At 41.0% G+C, this 24,086-nt stretch overlaps 1 protein-coding gene across 1 annotated transcript; it reads right to left on the bottom strand.

Annotated features, from left to right (window-relative positions):
- Window positions 1-310: 310 nt before the first annotated feature.
- LOC110506272 (zinc transporter ZIP1) lies at window positions 311-21,977 on the bottom strand. Its single transcript, XM_021585710.2, has 4 exons — window positions 21,547-21,977; window positions 16,013-16,143; window positions 14,608-14,922; window positions 311-3,355 (listed from the first exon to the last, which is right to left on the bottom strand). Exons 1-4 carry the CDS (start codon window positions 21,659-21,661, stop codon window positions 3,002-3,004), a joined length of 915 nt encoding a protein of 304 aa, XP_021441385.1. The 5' UTR covers window positions 21,662-21,977; the 3' UTR covers window positions 311-3,001.
- Between the last annotated feature and the right edge of the window lie 2,109 nt (window positions 21,978-24,086).

Here is a 24,086-nt window from a genome sequence, read left to right as displayed (position 1 = left end):
CGCTTTATTATGGACAGACCTCTCCCCATCTTAGCTACTGTTGTATCAACATGTTTTTACCATAACAGTTTACAATATAGGGTTACTCCAAGCAGTTTTAGTCACCTCAATTTACACATCATTCATTACAAGAGTTAGTTGAGGTTTAGTGAATACAATGCTTTCAGTTAAAACAGCCCATGAACATCTAAAACATTGATGATGGCCTGTCAATGACATATGAGATGTACAGGGGGGAAAGGGTTGAGGTCAAGTTCAGACATGAAATAAGAACTACATTAATCAGAAGAAAAACAACTGAGCCATACAGAATTTGGAAACTTAACTTTGTTTTAAGGAGCAGGGAACTGTCACGGATACCATGTTAACACCAAAAGTTCAAAGACAGTTAAGAAGAAAGCAAATGACAATGTTATGGTCATGTCATGTTTAGAGATGAGTAGGCTTGGCATGGTGACGCCCAGGCTCTCTGCGGTACAAGTAAACAGCCAACAGCTGGAGATGCTGTGTGGACATGAAATCTGTAACCAATACTCCCACCTAGTGGCACAAATGGCTCAGTAATAAACCATATACTTTTAATCAACTCATTGAAATTATGGCTAATTTTCCACTAGAAATTACACTATACAGAATAAATCAAATCAGTAAACATTGTAGTAACAGGCACAGACAGGCAGGTCTAATGTAACTACAGTTACACTAGGCTACCTGCCGTTTGGGGCGGCAGGTAGCCTAGTGGTTAGAGCGTTGGGTTGCTAGATCGATTCCCCGCGCTGACAAGGTAAAAATATGTCGTTCTGCCCCTGAACAAGGCACCGTTCTGAAGCCGTCACTGTAAATAAGAATTTGTTCTTAACTGCCTAGTTAAAAATACATAGTGCTTAACGTACACCTGTTTGTGATGTCTAATTACATATTTAAAGTTGTATATGCACGCAATCTAAACCTCATTACCCAAGATGACCATTTTGTTACTATTATCAAAATGTTACCTTTGTTTGAAATTGTTCATCCCACAAACTGCGTCGATTGTAATGCACAGGAGGCTGCTGGAATGGAGCAAATGGAACTGGCATCAAACACATGAAAACCACGTGTTGGATACCATTCCACTAATTTTGCTCCAGCCATTACAAGCCCGTTCTCCCCAATTAAGGTGCCACACTATACCTACCGACGTAACTACATAGGTTTGGGGACACTTAGGCTGCGTTTACAGACAAATTCAGATATTTTGCCTATAATTGGGCAAAATATTAGAATTGGGCTGCCTGTGTAAATGCAGTTAGACCATCCAGTTATTTCAGGACACAAATCACAGGCTGACGATCACTGAATCTCAATTCCTCCAGCCTGCCCACCTACTAAAAATAAAACCCCATTGCTTCTCTTAGTAATCATGATGAGCGTGCATGTACCAAAAGCATACGCAATAGACAGACTTTAAACAAAATCATAGTCAACTTGTTTAATCATTATTTTACTGCAATAGTGTCAGAGGAGATTGGAGGAATAAGAGGAAGCTGAGGGTCACTTGTGAGTGTTATAAACTTGAAGCCTTGTTAACACAACACAAACATGACTCATGGCTGGGATATGGAAACTATCAACACAATGAGGAACAGAGTGAGGAAAACACATGGTTTAGTTGAACTTCTTAACCTCTCTAAAATAACTTCATAATCTCTTTAAATATTATGGTCTCTAAAAAGTGATCGGATTTTTGCTCCGTGATGTGGCACTGACAATACACTCTCTCGATTGCATCATGCCGATTACTAAAGGAATGACGCCTCCACGCAAAAAGTGATGAGGTAAAAACGACACATACCAAGATGGTGTTTTAACACTGAAGGACAAGTGTCTCTCCCTACCAATCACTCAAGTATGTCATGTAAAATAATACATTGTAGACATTCATCATTGATATACTTAGGTACATTTAACACATCTGTTGATTTCACAGACAATATTGAGGTTCCATGCAATGTCTTAAAAATAAATACTGTAACATTTGTCACAATGCTTTGTCTTTGCATATTAGCCAACAAGGCAAAACATCTGCCGATGTGCCCTTGAGCAAGGCACTTAATCCTAATTTGCTCCAGCGGCACCGTACTACTATGGCTGACCATGTAAAACACATTTCATTGCACCTATCCTCTGTTTGACAATAAAAACAGCTTTAGTCATTTGTAAGGCATTATATAGTTCAAGGTGAAAACAATTTGTTCCACAACAGCGATAAAACATGTAATACTTCAATTTAAACTGGAGGCTGTAAAATAGTGCTCACATCCAAAAGTGTAAACATGATGCAATTGACATTTTAACCTGTATACATAAGACAGATTCATTTGACTATTAAGAGATGTTAGTCTGGGTACCCATCTTTTTAGCTAACATTCCACTCCTTGCCACACCTGTCATTTGCTAAAGAGACCAGGCAATCATGTCCGTTTGAACAGCTCTTTTTTTCAGTGATCCTCAGTTATGTGAAAAAGATTACAAAACAGCGATTGTTAAAGAATATAATAAGAACCACTGGTATGTATGCCACAGAATAAAAACAACCAATATTGCCACCGTGTACTTATTTTCCCAGTGCTGAAACAAATCAATCTAATATAATCTATTTGAAATCATTAAAAGTTCTTAAAATGAAAGACTGTCTTACCATCCTTGGCTGTAAAATTAAAATCTATGCTAAAAGCAGTATAAAAAAACAACAGGTATCACAACCTTAAAAACAAAAATACTGAGTAAGAACAGCTATGACCCTCAAATAAAAGTGGCACACTGGTGCAGCCAGACATGGGCACAGTAATCTCCCCTGCACACACCCTGCAGAAAAAAAAAGATTTTTTTTTTTATGTTGGCCGTCTCCCTGAGACACCTCCCCTCATGGCGACCTTAGTACACAACATCAAGTCCCATGAATCATATGAGCCACCCCCATATTCCTGCTAGGTCAGTTGCCCCAGTGGGTGACATGCTCTCAACCCAGGAAGGTGAGGCCCGCCATGACGCTGAAGCCGAGCAGAATGAAGAACACCTTGAGCAGCTGGTTCTCCGGGGAGTTCAGCTCGTGAGGCAGGATCTCCATGAAGGTGATGTAAATAAAGGTCCCGGCCGCCAGCCCCTCCAGGATGGCCTGGATCAGAACGCCTGCCGCCAGCTGGGCCTCGATAACCCCAATGCCCACTGCGATGCCCAGCGGAGACATCATAGCGAAGACGCCCACGTAGGCCGCAACCCACATGGGCGGGACTGCGCTTTGCACCAGCTTCACCGATAGGCTGAACACAATGATGCTCTTGTGGACCACAATGGCAATGCAGATCTCTAATACCTGGATAAGATGGAGAGAAAACTAGATTAAAATTAGGTTGAAATTCATCTCCTACTTCCTTTTTATCATTTCAGTAAGATGAATAAAGCTGTATAAATATCAACACAAGCTGTATAAATTACACATGTCATTTAGAATTCTTTGAAGTCTAAAAACAGGTTAGCTTAAATAATCACTTCAAGTCAGATCTTTCTTTGGTTGATCAAAGACTTAGTTTAAAAAAGGACAAATTCCAAAGTTAATAAAATGGTCAGATGTTCAGACTTGAAAAGTAGTCTAATATCAAATTAAGTTCACATCCCAGGCCATCTGTTTTGTAGATCCAGGGTAGTATTCACTACGAAACAAACGGGCCAAAACAAGGAGGGACCTACCTGAATTTGCCCAAGAAACACTTGTTTTTGCTTTCACTATGTTTGGTTTCCACAACATTGCAAAATAGTTTTGCTACGGAGTCTAATGAATACGACCTTGCTATAGTCCACAATCCTAAATAAATTGAAAATAAAATAATTTCCTATGCTCTTTTCCATTTGAGGTTGAGGCTAGAGCTGGATCTATACAACCGATGACATCGTCTGTCATGACGAGTCAACATCCTGTTTGAGATCTGAAAATGTGACAACTTGATTTGAATGTAATTTCCCTTTAACAGTTAAGTTACTTTGTCTTTCCTCTTCTTTCCACCACACATGAATCAATGTGTCAGCAACTTGCATGCCTTTATAGTGTATTGATTTATAAACTCAGCAAAAAAAGAAACGTCCCCTTTTCAGGACCCTGTCTTCCAAAGATAATTCGTAAAAATCCAAATAACTACACAGATCTTCATTGTAAAGGGTTAAACACTATATCTCATGCTTGTTCAATGACCCATAAACAATTAATGAACATGCACCTGTGGAACGGTCGTTAAGACACCGACAGTAGGCAATTAAGGTCACAGTTATGAAAACGTAGGACAATAAAGAGGCCTTTTACAGACACTGAAAAACACCAAAAGAAAGATGCCCAGGGTCCCGTGCTTTAGGCATGCTGTAAGGAGGTATGAGGACTGAAGATGTGTCCAGGGCAATAAATTGCAATGTCTGTACTGTGAGACGCCTAAGACAGCGATACAGGGAGACAGGACAGACAGCTGATCGTCCTCACAGTGGCAGACCACGTGTAACACCTGCATAGGATCGGTACATCCGAACATCACACCTGCAGGACAGCTACAGGATGGCAAAAACAACTGCCCGAGTTAGACCAGGAATGCACAATCCTTCCATCAGTGTTCAGACTGTCCGCAATAGGCTGAGAGAGGCTGGACTGAGGGCTTGTAGGCCTGTTGTAGTAAGGCAGGTCCTCACCAGCAACAACGTCACCTATGGGCACAAACCCACTTTTCATGGACCAGACAGGACTGGCAAAAAGTGCTCTTCACTGACAAGCTACAGTTTTGTCTCACCAGGGGTGACGGTCGGAATCACGTTTATCGTTGAAGGAATGAGGGTTACACTGAGGCCTGTATTCTGGAGCGGGATCGATTTGGAGGTGGAGGGTCCGTAATGGTCTGGGGCAGTGTGTCACAGCCTCATTAGACTGTGCTTGTTGTCATTGCAGGCATTACAGGGAAGACATACTCCTCCCTCATACGGTATCCTTCCTGCAGGCTCATACGGACATGATCCTCCAGCATGACAATGCCACCAGCCATACTGCTCATTCTGTGCGTGATTTTCTGCAAGTGTTCTGCCATGGTCATGGAAGAGCCCGGATCTCAATCCCATTGAGCACATCTGGGACCTGTTGGATCGGAGGGTGAGGGCCATTCCCCCCCAGAAATGTCAGGAAACTTGCAGGTGCCTTGGTGGAAGAGTGGGGTAACACCACACCGCAAGAACTGGCAAATCTGGTGCAGTCCATGAGGAAGAGATGCACAACAGTACTTAATGCAGCTGGTGGCCAGACCAGATACTGACTGTTACTTTTGATTTTGACCCCCCCTTTGTTCAAATCAAAGTGTTTTTCTCACGTGCGCCGAATACAACAGGTGTAGGTAGACCTCACAGCGAAATGCTTACTTACAGGCTCTAAACAATAGTGCAAAAAAAGTGTGTGTGTAGGTAAGTAAAGAAATAAAACAAAAAGACATTTGAAAATAACAGTAGCAAGGCTATATACAGACACCGGTTAGTCAGGCTTAGTGAGGTAGTATGTACACGTAGGTATGGGGGGGGGGGACACAATATAAATAGTCCAGGTAATCAAGTGGTTGTGTACATTGTACATTGTGTGCCCCCCACCAGGAGTCTTACGGCTTGGGGGTAGAAACTGTTGAGAAGCCTTTTTGTCAAAGACTTGGCACTCCGGTACCGCTTGCTATGCGGTAGTAGAAAGAACAGCCTATGACTGGGGTCGTTGACCATTTTTAGAGCCTTCCTCTGACACCGCCTGGTGTATAGGTCCTGGATGCCAGGCAGCCTTGCCCCAGTGATGTACTGGACGTACGCACTACCCTCTGTAGTGCCTTGCGGTCGGAGGCCGAGCAATTGCCGTACCAGGCAGTGATGCAACCAGCCAGGATGCTCTCGATGTTGCAGCTGTAGAACCTTTTGAGGATCTCAGAACCCATGCCAAATCTTTTTAGTTTCCTGAGGGAGAATAGGCTTTGTTGTGCCCTCTTCACGACTGTCTTGGTGTGTTTGGACCATTCTAGTTTGTTGTTGATGTGGACACCAAGGAACTTGAAGCTCTCAACCTGCTCCAATACAGCCCCGTTGATGAGAATGGGGGCGTGCTCGGTGCTCCTTTACCTGTAGTCCACAATCATCTCCTTAGTCTTGGTTTCGGTGAGGGATAGGTTGTTATTCTGGCACCACCCGGCCAGGTATCTTACCTCCTCCCTATAAGCTGTCTCATTGTTGTCGGTGATCAGGCCTACCACGGTTGTGTCGTCTGCAAACTTAATGGTGTTGGAGTCTTTCATGGCCATGCAGTCGTGGGTGAACAGGGAGTACAGGAGGGGACTGTGCACGCACCCCTGGGGAGCTCCAGTGTTGAGGATCAGCGTGGCAGATGTGTTGCTACCTACCTTCACCACCTGGGGGCGACCCGTCAGGAAGTTCAGGATCCAGTTGCGGAGGGAGGTGTTTAGTCCCAGGTTCCTTAGCTTAGTGATGAGCTTTGAGTATACTATGGTGTTGAACGCTGCGCTGTAGTCAATGAATAGCATTCTTACATAGGTGTTCCTTTCGTCCAGGTGGGAAAGGGCAGTGTGGAGTGCAGAGATTGCATCATCTGTGGATCTGTTTGGGCGGTATGCAAATTGGAGTGGGTCTAGGGTTTCTGGGATAATGGTGTTGATGTGAGCCATTACCAGCCTTTCAAAGCACTTCATGGCTACGGACGCGAATGCTACGGGTCTGTAGTCATTTAGGCAGGTTGCCTTTGTGTTCTTGGGCACAAGGACTATGGTGGTCTGCTTGAAACATGTTGGTATTACAGACTCAGTCAGGGACATGTTGAAAATGTCAGTGAAGACACCTGCCACGTCCTGGTAATCCATCTGGCCCCGTAGCCTTGTGTCTTGACCTGTTTAAAAGGTCTTACTCACGTCGGCTGCAGAGAGCGTGATCACAGTCGTCCGGAACAGCTGATGCTCTCATGCATGCCTCAGTGTTGCTTTCCTCGAAGCGAGCATAGAAGTGATTTAGCTCGTCTGGTAGGCTCGTGTTACTGGTCAGCTCGCGGCTATGCTTCCCTTTGTCGTCTAATAGTTTGCAAGCCCTGCCACATCTGACGAGCGTCGGAGCTGGTGTAGTATGATTCAATCTTAGCCCTGTATTGACGCTTTGCCTGTTTGATGGTTCGTCACAGGGCATAGCGGGATTTCTTGTAAGCTTCCGGGTTAGAGTCCCGCACCTTGAAAGTGGCAGCTCTACCCTTTAGCTCAGTGCAAATGTTGCCTGTACTCAATGGCTTCTGGTTGGGGTATGTACGTACAGTCACTGTGGGGACGACATCCTCAATGCACTTATTGATAAAGCCAGTGACTGATGTGGTGTATTCCTCAATGTCATCTAAAGAATCCCGGAACATGTTCCAGTCTGTGATAGCAAAACAGTCATGCAGTTTAGCATCTGCTTCATCTGACCACTTTTTTATAGACCGAGTCACTGGTGCTTCCTGCTTTAACTATTGCTTGTAAGCAGGAATAAGGAGGATAGAGTTGTGGTCGGAGTTACCAAATGGAGTGCGAGGGAGAGCTTTGTACGCGTCTGCGTGTGGAGTACAGGTGATCTAGAACTTTTTGTTGATAGAGATTTGGTAGAACTGATTTCAGTTTCCCTGCATTGAAGTCTCTGTCCACTAGCAGCGCCGCCTCTGGGTGAAAAGTTTCTGGTTTGCTTATTTCCTTATACAGCTGACTGAGTGCGGTCTTAGTGCCAGCATCTGTTTGTGGTGGTAAATAAACAGCCACAAAAATTATAGCTGAGAACTCTAGGCAAGTAGTGTGGCCTGCAATTTATCACAATATACTCTACTTCAGGCGAGCAAAATCTAGAGATTTTCCTTAGATTTCGTGCACCAGCTGTTTACAAATATGCACAGCCCGCCCCCCCTCGGAGTGTGCTGTTCTATCCTGCCGGTGCAGCATATGTCGCGCTAGCTGAATATCCATGTCGTCATTCAGCCATGATTCCGTGAAACATAGGATATTACAGTTTCTGATGTCCCGTTGGTAGGATATTCGTGATCGTACCTCGTCTGATTTATTGTCCAATGATTGCACGTTGGTGAGTAATATTGAAGGTAACGGCAGCTATCCGACTCGCCTTCTGCGGGTGCTGACGAGGCATCCGGCTCTTCGTCCTCTGTACCTGCGGCGCTTCCTCTTGCGAATAACTGGGATGTCGGCCCTGCCGGGTGTGTGGAGAATATCATGCGAGTCTTGCTTGTTGTTGAAAAAACCCTTTATCTAATCCGAGTTGAGTGATCGCTGTCCTGATATCCAGAAGCTCTTTTCTGCCGCAAGATATGGTTACAGAAACATTATGTACATAATAGCACAATTGTTTTCGTAAAACTGCTGCCATTTCTTCCTGTGCCATTACTCAATTTCTGTTAGTCACGTCTGTGGAACTTGTTCAGTTTATGTCTGAGTTGTTGAATCTTACGTTCATACAAATATTTACACGTTACGTTTGCTGAAAATAAAACGCAGTTGACAGACAGTGAGGGTGTTTTTTTTTTTGCTGAGTTTGGTAAAATATCTCAGGACCTTGTCATTAGAATCCGCTGACTTGGTGCATGGTGTGAGTTATTTAATACTAAGGATGTGAGAGAAAGTGCATGGAAATCATGCATGGGTCTCACTTTCTCTACTCTAAATCTCCTGACACCACGGGTGATTGGAAAGAGTTTTCCTAGGGCTTCCTCCTAAGCACAGAAAACACTTTCACTATGCCTTTGTGATGGAAAGAGACTTCCCTGAATAGCAACAAAGGACAATACAGTGAAAAGGAGAACCATGTGAAGAAAAAGTCCAAGAGCACATCACATGAAAAGCACGAGTTAGAAACATGTACTGCATTTTTTTCCCCAGATAGAAATAACAATTCTCAATGTACAACTTGATAAGAGCTTTTGATAAATTCTAGGTAAATAAGTAACTAGTTTGGGAATTGTAAATATATATTTTTTAGATAAAAATCACTGGAGACAAATGTGAAGCCAATCATATGGCAGCAACCTGCATAATGAGAGTTTCTTAGCAATTTCTCGCATGGAATAGCTTAATTTCTCAGAACAAGAGACTGATGAGTTTCAGAAGAAAGTTCTTTGTTTCTGGCCATTTTGAGCCTGTAATTGAACCCACAAATGCTGATGCTACAGATATTCAACTAGTCTTAAGAATGCCAAGTTTGTTTCTTTAATCATAACAGTTTTCAGCTGTGCTGACAATTGCAAAAAGGGTTTTCTAATGATCAATTAGCCTTTTAAAAATGATAAACTTGGATTAGCTAACACCTGCCATTGGAACACAAGAGTGATGGTTGCTGATAATGGGCCTCTGTAAGCCTATGTAGATATTCAATAAAAAAAACAAAAACAGCCGTTTCCAGCTAAAATAATAATTTACAACATTAAATGTCTACACTGTTTCTGATCAATTTGATGTGATTTTAAAATGGACAAAAATATATATTTAGTCCCTATTTCGTTGTCTTTAGCGGATTTCACTCACGAACCTGCAGCCACTAGCTAGTTTGTCAGTTGACGTCCGAAGTTTGCTCCGTTCTGCCGCGGACCAGTGCCACAGAGTTCTATTGACGAGTGACCACTTGATATTCCATTCACGCCAAACATGCTACATTCTCAGAGTAAATTGGGGTTTCAAAATTGTAGACATGGGGTTTGGATTATTGTTTTTTTTTTTGTTTTTTTTTTGACATATTTGAATAAACCTTTAACGATCTAAATCACTTTAGGGGTTAACATCCTACAGTCTATATAAACCTATAACTTCATATTCACAAGTTATTCAGATATTTCAGAATGACAGTTATCTGGCTAGCGTATCATGCTTTGTGACATTAGTCATCTCTAGTTTTTAATATTATTTACCAGGGAAGTCATATTGAGACTAGTCTCTTTTACAAATGAGCCCTGCACAATACAAAAACAGTCAAGTATAGATCAACATACATCGACAATATACAGAACAGTCAATTAAAATAAACATTCATTACAAAAATCCTCTGTCAGCTGTCTGAATTGCCCTACGGACTTCAAAGCATGATATAGGTGTATTTATGCAGTTGTTCAAATGCACAGATACATTTGTATATCTCCAAAAGAAACTACCGGTCGTAAGATAATATATTTTCACTTATTGCAGCTGCATGCTTGTTGTGTTCTCTATGGTGCACTCGTCCGTTCGTGAGCAGGCTGCTCGTTCTAAATAGTCCAATCTGTTTTGCATTTCATTTGAGGCTAAATTATTATGTATTATATTAAGTTAAAATTAGTGTTCATTCAGTATTGTTGTAATTGTCATTATTACAAATAAATCTGCATCAGCTTTTTTTGGTCCTCCAATAAATCGGTATTGGCGTTAAAATCATAATCGGTCGACCTCTAGTTTGGACCCCAGGAAAAGCAGCTGCTTTTGCTGTTTTTATACCTAATCTTATGCTTTTGTTCACCGTATGACATGAGGCTGAGAGAGAATTCGGCCATTTTAAAGCTAATTTTCTGCAATTCTAGGGCAGAGGCCCACCTGTTTTGAGCACCACACTTAGGTAAAAAAAAAAAATTATCAAAATAATTTTTTGGGGGGTGGGGGCTTGTTATTTTGGCATTAATGTGTAGCAGTTTGCAAACAATGATTTTTTTTATTTTCTTTAAAAAAGGCATTGAGTTAATAAAGCCACATGGTCTATTTTTTGCTTTCTTGAGTAAGGCAGCTCCAAAACGCAGGTGTTTGAGCCTAGCACAGTGCTTTCTGTGGTGGTGGCCAGCAGAAAATAGAGTGATGCACCTGATTGGCTCAGTTCTGTCAGTCATGGGACAGTATGTCCCCAATTCTAAGACTAGAGCTCAAAAATGTTAGCCCCTTGGGTTCTGCCATAGTTATATTAGAAGTGCCCATCCAAGAAGGCTCAAGGTCATTGGCCACAGATATGTGATTTGATGTAATTCTTTCTATAGTAGCTTTGATTGGACTGATCATGTCAACATCTTACTTTAGCTAGCAATTATCAGTTATCAAGTCGACAATATACTGGAAAATCCTTGTCATATGAAGAGAAAACCTATCAGTGCCCATCGGCCATTGCACATAAAGATTACACAACAAGTTGGAAATCGCAAATTCAACAATGAGTCATTTGGAAGGAATCTCTGGCTAACTGCAGGCGTTGCAGAGAATCGTATAACGTTAGCCTGCTATTCAATGGAGTGGCTGTGTTTTTTTCCAGAGTTCCCACCATAAAACCAGAGAATACCAGACTTTGATGACATTTGCCCACAAAGGACTACTGCGCCTCCTTCACAAGGTGAGTCCAAAAATGTATTGTATGCTGCTGCTTAAATTATGTAATATGCAAGGGAGAAACGTATACAGTAGCTAAGAAAGTAATAGTAAGCATGTTGTGTAGTAAGATGCTAGTAGCCAAATAATTGTCTATTTTCACCAACGCAGTATTGTAAACACAACGTTAGTTGTGGTGCTTGGCTTGCATGTGCAAATTCAGCACACACACAACATTCTATAATAGAATTGTGTTATTTGACAAATTAAAGGCTTAACGTGTCAAATAGTGTTATGACGTGTATTGTTTTTGACACGCAAATACCCAAACAACGTTCAATGTGCCTCACCCTAATAATTTGGTCTATTTTCACCTGCTACTGTTTAATGCTTTCACCTGTTCTAACTTGGTGGTGCACAAATAGCCTATAACCTGTTTTAGAGAAATGTAATCATTTAATATTGTAAAAGCTTTTGTCTGTTTATATGCCCCATTTATTTATCCTATGGTTCTGACTGGTACAGGGAGTACACTAATGGCCCATGTTCTGAATTCTGTCGCTGTACATTTCAAAGGTGCTGAATAAAGTTATATTGACTACGTCAGTCGTCGCTTACTCATGTCTTAATCGAAATTATGGATTGCCCCTCAACCACTTGTCGACCCCTTATGCCATAATATGTAAATCTCGAATTGTCAGTAGAAACCACATTTGTTTAAGCAAGTCTGCCATATTAGCTGTTTTAAAAAATAAATTTTTTGTTGTTGTAAAGGCAGTAAATGAGGTTGATGAACTGTTTCGCTGCCAGACAAGGCTCCGCTGAAAGCCAGGTTTAGCAGTGGTAAGGTGTTGGGAGAGCTTTATATAGGCCATAACAGTTTGTGGGCATCGTTTGTCACCGTTATAGTGCAATGAATGTATTATTTAGTGTTGTGTAGTGGCTTTGCTGGCATGCATTTCACTTTCTTTTTTTTTTTTTGGCCCACCAAGAATTACATGCTAAAATCATCACTGGAATGGTCCCACCTGATCTTGCCTCCTCCAACAGCCTTCCATCTTTGAAGACATGTATTATCATTGTTAGAGCAGCCACTTGAGCATCTGGTTAATATAATAGATAATCTGTGGCTATAAGGACATGCCTGGTGCCCAAAATTGATGACACATGAGTTGAGAGTTGAGTGGGGATAAACGGATTTGGTTCAGTCAGTCGTCGTAATGAGCCCTACCCAGCTAGCTGGTTTATACTTGTGGCTAGAAATGTCAGCAAGAATTTGAAACATGTCTGCCAAATTTGGGACTTGGGAGTATTCAGAATCATTCTGTTTTTATTGGACTACAAAAGTAATAAATATGCTTTAGCGGTCACCCTGCCCTGATATGAGCTACTACACTTAAGTGGTATCTAGATTTTCATATCATACCATACTTCTCACATCCCATGATTTACAGTATTACCAGCATAGCCCACAAGGGGTGCTAAATGCAAGAAAAGCCCATTTAGCCTCTACTACCAGAACGCTAACAAAATTTGCACAAACTTGTAGCAAAATCTCAAACTAATCTAACGAATAGCAAAGACAGACAAACCCAGCTCAAAGTTATACAAGCATAGGTAGTAGCTACCGAATGTCATTTTCAGTGAGTGTGGACATTTACAAGCCAACAAGAGAAACTGTGCAAATGAATAAAGTTAATGCAGGCTTTTCTGAAGGAATAGCAGCATGTGTACACGGAGCAGAGGGGTGAACAACAGAGAAGGGGGAAAAAAGCGCTAGTAGGAAGCACAGGGCATAACTTATCCAGAGCTCTTTGACATCTGGCAGAAAGTCAAACATTTAGTAGTGAATTGCATACAAGTGTAACTTCATCCCCTCATGTGCGCTGCACAACAGAGACTCACCGCTTAGATATACACTGAACAAAAATATAAAAATGCAACATGTGAAGTGTTGGTCCTATGTTTCATGAGGTGAAATAAAAAAATCCCAGAAAAACGTATTTCTCTCAAATTTGTTTACATCCCTGTTAGTGAGCATTTCTCCTTTCTCAAGATAATCCATCAACCTGCCAGGTGTGGTATATCAAGAAGCTGATTAAACAGCATGATCATTACACAGGTGAACCTTGTGCTGGGGACAATGAAGGCCACTCTAAAATGTGCAGTTTTGTCACAATACAATGCCACAGATGTATCAAGTTGAGGGAGCGTGCAATGGGCATGCTGACTGCAGGAATGTCCACCAGAGCAGAATGTCAGTACGTCCAACCTGCCTCACAACCGCAGCCTACTTGTATGGTGTTGTGTGGGTGAGTAGTTTGCTGATGTCAACGTTGTGAACAGACTGTCCCAGGGTGGTGGTGGGGTTATGGTATAGACAGGCATAAGCTACGGACAATATACACAATTGCATTTTATCGATGGCAATTTGAAAGCACAGAGATACAAACCGTGACGAGATCGTGAGGCCCATTGTCATGCCATTCATATGCCGCCATCACTTCATGTTTCAGCATGATAATCTACAGCCCCATGCTGCAAGGATCTGTACACAATTCCTGGAAGCTGAAAATGTCCCAGTTCTTACATGGCCTGCATACTCACCAGACATGTCACCCATTGAGCATATTTTGGATGCTCGAGATCGACATGTACGACAGCATACTCCAGTTTCCACCACTATCCAGAAACTTCGTACAGCCATTGAAGAGGGACAACATTCCACAATAAACAGCCGGATCAACTCTAATCGAAGGAGATGTCGCGCTACATGAGGTAAATAGTGGTCACACCAGATACTGACTGGATTTCTGATCCATGCTCCTACCTTGTGACTAACAGAGATATATACATACACCCAGTCATGTGAAATCCATAGATTAGGGCCTTATGAATATATATTTCAATTGACTGATTTCCTGTAAAACAGTAAAATCTTTGAAATTGTTACGTTTATATTTCTGTTCATTATAAATAATACAAATTGTATTTTCACTTGAAGAAAATAAGTAGTTGAATATTATTGGAATGCATTTGAAAATACACTTGGAAAGAAATGGCATGCATTTGCAATGCATGGGTGCATTTGTTTTAGCCGACCCAGTGCCACAGGTGGGCAGACATTTCCCTTTTAGGACCAACGGAATGGTCTAATATGTTCTCCGGGCAAGCTAAAACTAATCGACCTATTGCGCAATTTAAGTAGAGCTCGCTCTCCAGCACCTACCTTTGAGTCTGTGGTCTGCAGTCCGATGGCCAGGCCCTCAAACACAGAATGGAGGGAGAGTGAGAAAAAGAGCATGAATGAGCGAAAGGAGGAGTGGGCCTGGAGGTCCATGTGGACGTGGTGGGCACTACCCTCCAGGTTGGTGGATGCGGCTTTCCCCTGCCCATGGCTGTGCCCTTTGGCCCGCATCAGAGGTGCTCCCTCCTGGTCTGACCCTTGCATGGCATCTTGTCTGCAGTTCAGAACAATCCTCTCCATAATGAGCACAGTGAAGAAGCCTGCAGCCATGATGAACTCTGGGAGGGGGAAGCTGGTCTGTTTGAGAAAGAGGTGAAAACAACCAAAAGTAGGAGTTCTGTTTAAATAAACGCTAAGGATAAGGGATATACACACACACTACAGTTCAAAAGTTAGGGGTCACTTAGAAACATCCTTGTTTTTGAAAGAAAAGCACATTTTTGTCCATTAAAATAACATCATATTGATCAGAAATAAAGTCTAGACATTGATAATGTTGTAAATGACTATTGTTGCTGGAAACGGCTGATTTTTTTATGGAATATCTACATAGGAGTGATGGTTGCTGATAATGGGCCTATGTTCAATGGCACGTTGTGTTAGTTAATCTAAGTTTATAATTTTAAAAAGGCCAATTGATCATTAGAAAACTCTTTTGCAATTATGTTAGCACAGCTGAAAAATGTTCTGATTAAAGAAGCAATAAAACTGGCCTTTTTTTTTAGACTAGTTGAGTATCTGGAGCATCAGCATTTGTCAGTTCGATTACAGGTTCAAAATGGCCGGAAACATAACTTTTTTCTGAAACTCAGTCTTTTCTTGTTCTGAGAAATTAAGCTATTCCATGCGAGAAATTACCAAGAATTGCTGTGTACTACTCCCTTCACAGAACAGCGCAAACTGGTTCTAACCAGAATAGAAAGGACTGGGAGGCCCCGGTGCACAACTGAGCAAGACGACAAGTACATTAGTGTCTCTAGTTTGAGAAACTGATGCCTCAAGTCCTCAACTGGCTGCTTCATTAAATAGTACCCGCAAAACACAAGTCTCAACATCAACAGTGAAGAGGCAACTCCAGGATGCTGGCCTTCTAAGTGACCCCAAACTTTTGAACAGTAGTGTATCTCATAAGTAAGTGGTCCTTAACACATCACCAGGTATTGAACCTGTGGATTAATGCTAATAATTTCTGCACATTTCCCCATGTGGGAACACTGTTTTACAGATACAATAAAACAAAAGTATAACTTATATCTATTATAATACTTAATACATTGGTTTGTGCCATGGATAGTCATATAGCTTTTGTCATTTTACAAAGGGGATGGGAGTGTGGCCAGGTATCAATGATTCTTTGTGATGTTGCTGACAGACAGAAGACACTTACGTCCACACTCCTTGCGGCCAGCTCAGCATTGATGTCTGACAGGTAGTCTGGGATGATGTCCAATAGACAGGCAGCCAGGAAGACGCCTCCGGCAAAACAGCTGATGAAACTCAGGACCACCCGATGGGTTTCTACATGATACAAAACGCTACTGTTTAATGCTCAACATAGACAGAACCTGGGGTTTTCCCTGACCAGGAACAACTTTGGGCCCTGATCAGGTGATCTGTTAATGAACCCAGAGCTCTTCCTATTCAGGTCACATGGTGGGGTTAGAAAATAAATATATCATTTTAAAAAAGCCTGACCCTAGCCATATACAGTGCCGTCAGAAAGTATTCACACCCCTCGACTCCCCCCTCCCACAAATAAAGTGTTACAGCCTGAATTTAAAATAGACTGGATTTTTTACAACTTCATCAATTAAAAGTATTCAAACTCAATTTTTCAGATGAACTACATGTTCACACAAATGGTTCTCCAATCGAATGTGTTCCCGCATAGAAATACTTAGGCATTTGGATTGATATGGATATGACGTTTAAAAAAAAAACAGATCAGCTTGTTAAGGAGCTAAGATTTTAAAAAAAACAGATCAGCTTGTTAAGGAGCTAAGATTTAAAAAAAAACAGATCAGCTCGTTAAGGAGCTAAGATTTTTAAAAAAACAGATCAGCTCGTTAAGGAGCTAAGATTTTTAAAAAAAGTTGGCTTTTTCTACAGTAGGAAGCATATTATTCAGTCAACCTTTTTAACCCTAACCCTTTTATCTGTTCTTGATTATGGTGACATTCTATCAAAGAGCAGCTGCTACCACTACTCTTAAACCTTTGGATGCCATCTACCATAGTGCACTCTTTTGTTACAGGTTACAGTTTATCACTGCATCCTTTAGCAAACGGTTGGCTGGACTTAGCTAAAGACCTGTAAATCTCTACATTCCTCCCTTTTTGTTGACAAGGCCCTACTTCAGCAGCAAAGGTAGATAAGACGGAAGTAGACACTGGAGTTGCCTAACTCGTTCAAAAGATTGGTTAATGGCTACCTGAAGTCAACTGAAGTTGTCTGTTTAACTTAGGTTGTGAATCAAGGAAACTATGGATTTCTTTCAGTTAATGTGACATAAGCTGTGATATGAATAATGTGTGAATATCTGATGACTGATCATTTCATCTGACTTATGGGTCTAAATCAGCTGTTAACCCGTCAGAAAAGAGACACCTTATGGAGATACCACTGATAAAAAAATAAAAATAAAACTGGAAGTTATCAAGAAGTGCAATCAAACACTCTGGGAGCACTGTAATGAAAACGGCCATGATAGCTCCTAATGTCACCCTCTACTTAAAGGGGGAAGAAAAAGGAGAAGCAAGAGATAACCATCATGCAGAGACCTGAAGTATTGAGCACCATTGCACAAACACAGAAGTGAAAACAACTCCTCAGCAAATCAGCCATTGCAAAACAAAAACTGTCTTAATATGTGACTGAAGGGATGGTATTGGCCCATACAAATTTATGCACACAGTAAACGGTCTCTTATCACAGAAAATGTTATGGTCCTTCATTGTTTTAGTAATGCCCGGAGTCATAGTGTATAATATATATTGACATCCAGACATACAGAGACTGCTGGGCCTAAAGAGAAAGTTAAAAGCAGGGGTATTATCACTAACAACCAAACTGAGGCAAATAAGCTGAAACTGGGAGGGACCTAACTGAACTTGTACAATAACAAAACATTTGTTTTTAGGCCTTTTTAATATATATATATATATATATATATTTTAAATGGTTGCTCAATGTTAAAATGTTTGATTTTTGTCTACAAATGAAATGTATTATTACTAGTTTCCGTCGCAAAAAGTTACAGTTTGCACTAACCTCTGACCCTAAACAGGGCTGAATTCAGTCTTTTTTTTTTACATTCTGGAATGTTCAATTGAACGGAAATGGTGCTATACTGAATGACCAGTTAAAAAAATGGGGAGGGGTTGGTTTGTGAACGCTGTCAGCATGGCCACTGCCCTTTAAATACACCTCTCATTGCTTCAAGCCACGCCTACCAAACGGACCTCAAAGTTTGTACAAGAACGTTTTGGGGAAACATGTCATTCAGTACAAACTGTTCTGCAACGTATCAAACATTCAACTGAACTGAATGCACCTCAGTTGAAAAACAGGGAGGGGTTGTGTTATGGGTTGGGGAATGCTGTCAGCGTGGCCACTTCCCTTTAAATACGCCACTCAGTGCTTCAAGCCACAGCCACCAAACAGGAGCAAACGTGTGGGTTGATTGTTCACTGGAATGTGCCATCTCAAGGGGCTTTATCCCTGTCAGGTGACTCTAGTCCAGTGGTATTCAAGTTAGCGGCCCTGGAGAACTGCAGTAGGGTCACCAGTAACTGTATTTTTAGGAGTACAGATTATTGTATGGGACAATATACAAATATAGAGAAAGACCAGAAAATAAAAATGTTGTAAATGTATTTATTGGTTTCTTTTGATTTTTTAAGGTTATTTATTGATGTAAATTTACCGATTTTTGGGTGGGGTAAAGTCGGGAGAAATCCTGGCAGAAAAAAATCATGGGTTCCCCGCTGAAAAAGTTTTGAATACCACTGCCCTAGTCTGTCTCCTTGGAGGAGACTCGATGATTCCTCACCCTAAGAAATCAATTAAGCAAATTTGCTAATCTAGGCCTAAATCAATTATGCAAATGGCATAATTAAGCAATAAATCCCAAGGGGGTGTGGTATATGGCCAACATACCAGAGGTAAAGACTGTTAGGCATCACGCAACGCGTAGCCCTTAGCCGTGGTATATTGGCCATATATCACAAACCCCAGAGGTGCCTTACTGCTATTATAAACTGGTTACCAATGTAATTAGAGCAGGGATAATAAGTGGTTTTGTCATACCCATAATATACGGTCTGATTTACCATGGCTGTCAGCCAATCAGCATTCAGAGCTCGAACCACCCAGTTAATAATACATCGCACACTTCTCAAGCAAAATAAGATAATTTTTAGAGAGAACACCATTGTTACCTACAGGGGTTGGAACTGGTTCAGGGAACAGAAGCAAAAACAGTAAAAGAACATTTAAGGAACAGAACTGATAATGAAAGTGATCTATACTGTTCCGGAACAGAACTGTTACTTTAACATTGTAACCAGTTCCCAAACTTTTATTTAAATTAAATGTTTGTCACATGCGACAAATAAAACAGGTGTAGACCTTGCTTACTTATGAGCCCTTAAAAAAAATGATTGCATTGTTGGTTATTAATAATAAGTAATGTTGTTTCGAAAATATACTAATTGACTCAGTACTGGAAACCCTTGTATATAGCCTCATTGTTATTTTATTGTGTTACTATTTTTATTTATCAATTTTTTAAATAAAAATTATAATTCTGCATTGTGGGTTAAGGGCTCGTAAAAAGGAACTCAAGTTCTTCGGCGTACACATCACAGACAAACTGAAATGGTCCACCCACACAGACAGTGCACAACAGCGCCTCTTCAACCTCAGGGGGCTGAAGAAATCGGTCTAGGCCCCTAAGACCCACAAACTTTTACAGATCCACAACAGAGCATCCCGTCGGGCTGTATCACCGCCTGGTACGGCAACTGCACCGGCCGCAACCGCAGGGCTTTCCAGAGGGTGGTGCGGTCTGCCCAACACGTCACCAGGGGCAAACTACCTGCCCTCCAGGACACCTACAGCACCCGATGTCACAGGAAGACCAAAAAGATCAAGGACAACAACCACCCGAGCCACCGTCTGTTCACCCCGCTATCATCCAGAAGGAGAGGTCAGTACAGGTAAATCATAGCTGGGACCAAGAGACAGAAGCCGTTTTTTCACTCTCAAGGCCATCAGACTTAAATAGCCATTACTACGCAGCTTCCACCCGGTTACGTAACCCTGCACCTTAGAGGCTGCTGCCCCATATACATAGACTTGAAATCACTGGCCACTTTAATACTGGAACACTAGTCACTTTTATAATGTTTACATATTTTTGTTTTACTCATCTCATATGTATATACTGCGTTCTATTATACTCCATTTTAGTCTATGCCACTCCAACTTTGCTCATCCTAGTATTTATATATTCCTTAATTCCATTATTTTACCTTTAGATTGTGTGTGTATTGTTAGATATTATTGCACTGTTGGAGCAACACACACAAGCATTTCGCTACACTCGTAACATCTGCTTAACAAAATTTGATTTGTTGAGCTAAATGTAAAAATACATTTAGCTTTATTTTTTATGGAACAGAAAGAAATCGAACCAGTTCATAACTTTATTTTGCTGGTGGAAACTGGAACAGAAAAAAATAAAAAAACGTTTCTGTTCACGATTGGAAAATTATTACTTTGGTTCCAACTCACGGTAAGCTATACACAGATATTTTAGAGGCATCTCTTTCAAAAGTAGACTTATGTGCTAGGTTTGTACTACGATTAACCAATCAAACTAATCCATAGTGGATAAATACATAAAAAAAATAAAAAAAATACATAAAGCTCTGAGCCTAAGCTCCATATTTTGTAGATGACTAAAAATGATGAATTAATAACATTTGATTGAAATGTAAATTGCACAGGTACCCTCTGTATTTAGCCTAGTTGCTGTTGTTTTAGGGTTGCTCTTTAATTATGTGTTACTTTTCAATTTCCATTTTTTTGGTTCAGTTTATTTAGTAAATACTTGAACACATTTTTTCTTAAAACTGCGTTGTTGGTTAAGGGCATACAATTAAGCATTTCACTCTAGGGTCTACACCTGTTGTAATCTTTGATTTTATTTGATAAATTGCCATTTGACGGTTTTAAACCAATGGAAGAAACAAGGATAAACACAAGCCCACAGCAAACACTGATTGGATTTGGCAAACACTTGCATGCAACTGCCTAGTTCAGTGGCAGAATGGGGATTCGATCCAGCAACCTTTCGGTTACTGGCCCAACGCTCTGACCACTAGTAACCGAAAGGTTGCTGGATCGAATCCCTGTTCTGCCAATGAACAAGGCAGTTAACTCACTGTTCCCCAGTAGGCAGTAATTGTAAATAAGAATGTGTTATTTTAACGGACTTGCGGCAGGTTGAACGCTTCCTTCGCTATCGAATAAGCGTTAAAAACACGTTTCCAATTCCCGTCTGTGAAAGTGGGAGTTACGTGGTATTTTACTCACGTGACCGAGAATGGACTACATGGCAGCCCACAGGCGGAAAATGGGACACCCTGGATAAAAACGTGTTTAAAAAGCTTATTTGATAGCGTAGTGCACATCAAACACGAATCGTAAGTATTGTTCTTATAGATCGATAGGATATGTATGTATCTTGTTGACGTGAAACATTGTTGAAACCCAATAGTTTAGGTTTGGTCGATGAAGGAAAGGACGCAACGAGCCACCAGGCTTGTTGTGGGAAACAGCAATTGCATACGGGGTTACAACAAGACTAGCTAGCTAGTAATTTTATACATTTGTAGGTTACCTACTGAAACTTACCCGTCCCACTGGTTTCTCTGAACCACTTCATCCGAGCAGGAATAAATCCGAAAAATAGCGTCAGGAGCAACAAACCCACGAGGGCACCTATTTTCACCTGTAACAAGTAGTCCATCTCGATTTGTTACTACTGGACAGAATCAAAACTAACTGTTTTAGGATAATCCTGTTAAATAGCGATTTAAATAAACGAACAATGAGATGAATACGCCATACGAACAGATTTGCGCTACTGAAAAACAAAAACCTATGCTATTCGAAAAGTCATATCCCTGCTATATCGGCAATTTCATAAGCTAATTATGCGCCTGTTAGCTACATGTTTACACTGTCCTGCAATTTGTTGGAGAACTTTGCGCTACTATTCTTCTGACCAGTGTTGCCAACAAATGTTCAGGTTAAGTTGCTTGAGGCACGTTGATTTGTTGCTAAATAACGTTGTGATGTCATTGCGTGATAACGTAATTCTGCGTCTTTACGTTGAATACACTAACGTTACTCATATTGACTGGCCATCTCGGCAAAAAATATGATTTGACATTTGTTCAGGTACAGACTCCCACTCTTTTCTGTACAATTTTGATTGATACATGTTAATTGAGTTCTGTTCTGTTCAAGATCAAACATTCGTGACCAACTATATTCATTGGGTTTGGCTCGTCGAACACGTAAATCAAATCAAATTAATTTATATAGCCCTTCGTACATCAGCTGATATCTCAAAGTGCTGTACAGAAACCCACCCTAAAACCCCAAACAGCAAGCAATGCAGGTGTAGAAGCACGGACTGCTGCTGCAGTCAGCCAACAATGATTTCCAATTTACTGAAATTGGCCTGCTGCTGCCTGTGCACGAGTTGAGCGCCTGCTACTGACATCACTCACAATGCACTTTTGCATTCAGGCACGTGTGTTGTGACTGAGTGTGACAGAGAAAATCGTTGTGTCGTTTAGAGGGAAAATGCATGCATTTGAGCGTGTCACTTTTCCAAAGTTGCTAAAAGTTCCAAATATATTTTCTATGCTAATTTTAAGAATACACTACGATTTTCTTACACAGGGCAACTCATTGCGGAGTCCACAGACAGTTACGAATCTTTCCTAGGCAAATGATGACGCCTGACTTGATTCTTGTGACCAAACGGGGAAATATAATCAATGATGATGTCTCACACCATACAAGGCCTACTAGGAATTTGGTGCCTTTCAGTGTGTTCCACAATGTTTTATATATTTTCCATGGTAAGCCTAGTTCTAGTTGTTACACAGCTTGATGATTATTTGAATCAGCTGTGTAGTGCTAGGGCATAAACGTCCCTCTTATCTAATTGTGCTGTTTAAATGTAGACACCTGAAGTTTCCAAACCCGTTCACGGGATTGGTTACTCGAGGTTCCTATTGCAGGGATGGGAGACTCCTGGCTTCTGTAGGAGTTGTCACACTTTTTCTCAATCCCAATGAAACTACTTACATTCTAAACTGAGGTCATGATTAGTTGATTATTAGAGTCAGGTGTGTTAGTTGGTGCAAAAGTGTGACACCAATCAGGCCTATGAGGCCTTGAGTTTCCCAAGCTTTATAGGGTCTCCATCGAGCTAGGTAAATCTGCTTTTAATTTTTCCAGATTGCTGGGAAAAAAAATCAAAATGTATTTCCTCTAGATGTTCTGGTGCTGTTCAGGCAATTAACTATTGATTGGGGACTTATTGAGGGGGATTCCCATGACTATGTTTTTGTATTTTAATGTGTATTTGCTGTATTATTATAAGGGGTACATTTTTTAAAAAGAGACCTAGGTCTCAATGTCTTCCCTGTTTTTAAAATAAAGATGAAATAAAAAATGTCTCAAGGCTAAACCTGTCTCCTCCCCTTCATCTACACTGACTTACGTGGATTTAACCAGTGACATCAATAAGGGATCATAGCTTTTGCCTGCATTCACATGTTTGGTCTGTCATGGAAGGAGGTGTTCATAATGTTTTGTACAGAGTGTATAGCCGGCTCATTTGGATGTGTATTCTACCTGTGATCCAAAATCAAATGTTACTTGCTAGGACAAGGAGACATCATGATATTACTTTTGTCTTTACACATCTATTCACTACTGGCCACTACCCATCAAGTACTGAGCAAATGTCCAAATTAACAAAATTCCCGGCATTTGCATTGCGAATGTTGCTTTGATGGATACCAAACACGTGACATGCAACGTTCATGTGTCATACAAAGTGGGTAATGTTGAACCCCCAACTCCTGTCTGTCACTCACCCATTTAAATATCTTAAACATATATAGTTTAAGGTCTGGCCTGTACCTTGTGAATATTCCCTTTTGATAGCACAAATATTCCCATTTGTTCTCTCTGCTATAAAATATAGTTGTTTTTCAGAATTACTGCCACTGACATGTTGATAAATGTCTGAGCCTACAGCCCACTAACAGTTGACCAGTCCCACACACACCTACAGTACACTCTTCTCCCCGCCCCCACTTACTTATACACATACAATTCAAAGAAGATCTAAGTCTGTATTCACAAAG

This window comes from Oncorhynchus mykiss, chromosome 26 (genome assembly GCF_013265735.2).
Source record: "Oncorhynchus mykiss isolate Arlee chromosome 26, USDA_OmykA_1.1, whole genome shotgun sequence".
NCBI lineage: Eukaryota > Metazoa > Chordata > Actinopteri > Salmoniformes > Salmonidae > Oncorhynchus > Oncorhynchus mykiss.
Note: the sequence above shows the minus strand (reverse complement) of the source record. Positions and strands in the feature narration are given on the sequence as shown.

Coding starts and splice junctions, on each gene's coding strand:
- LOC110506272 (XM_021585710.2), bottom strand. CDS start 21,661: ATGGACTACTTGTTACAGGTGAAAATAGGTGCCCTCGTGGGTTTGTTG. Junction 16,144..21,546: donor CAGAGAAACCAGTGGGACGG/GTAAGTTTCAGT, acceptor TGTATCATGTAG/AAACCCATCGGGTGGTCCTG. Junction 14,923..16,012: donor TGGCCGCAAGGAGTGTGGAC/GTAAGTGTCTTC, acceptor TTTCTCAAACAG/ACCAGCTTCCCCCTCCCAGA.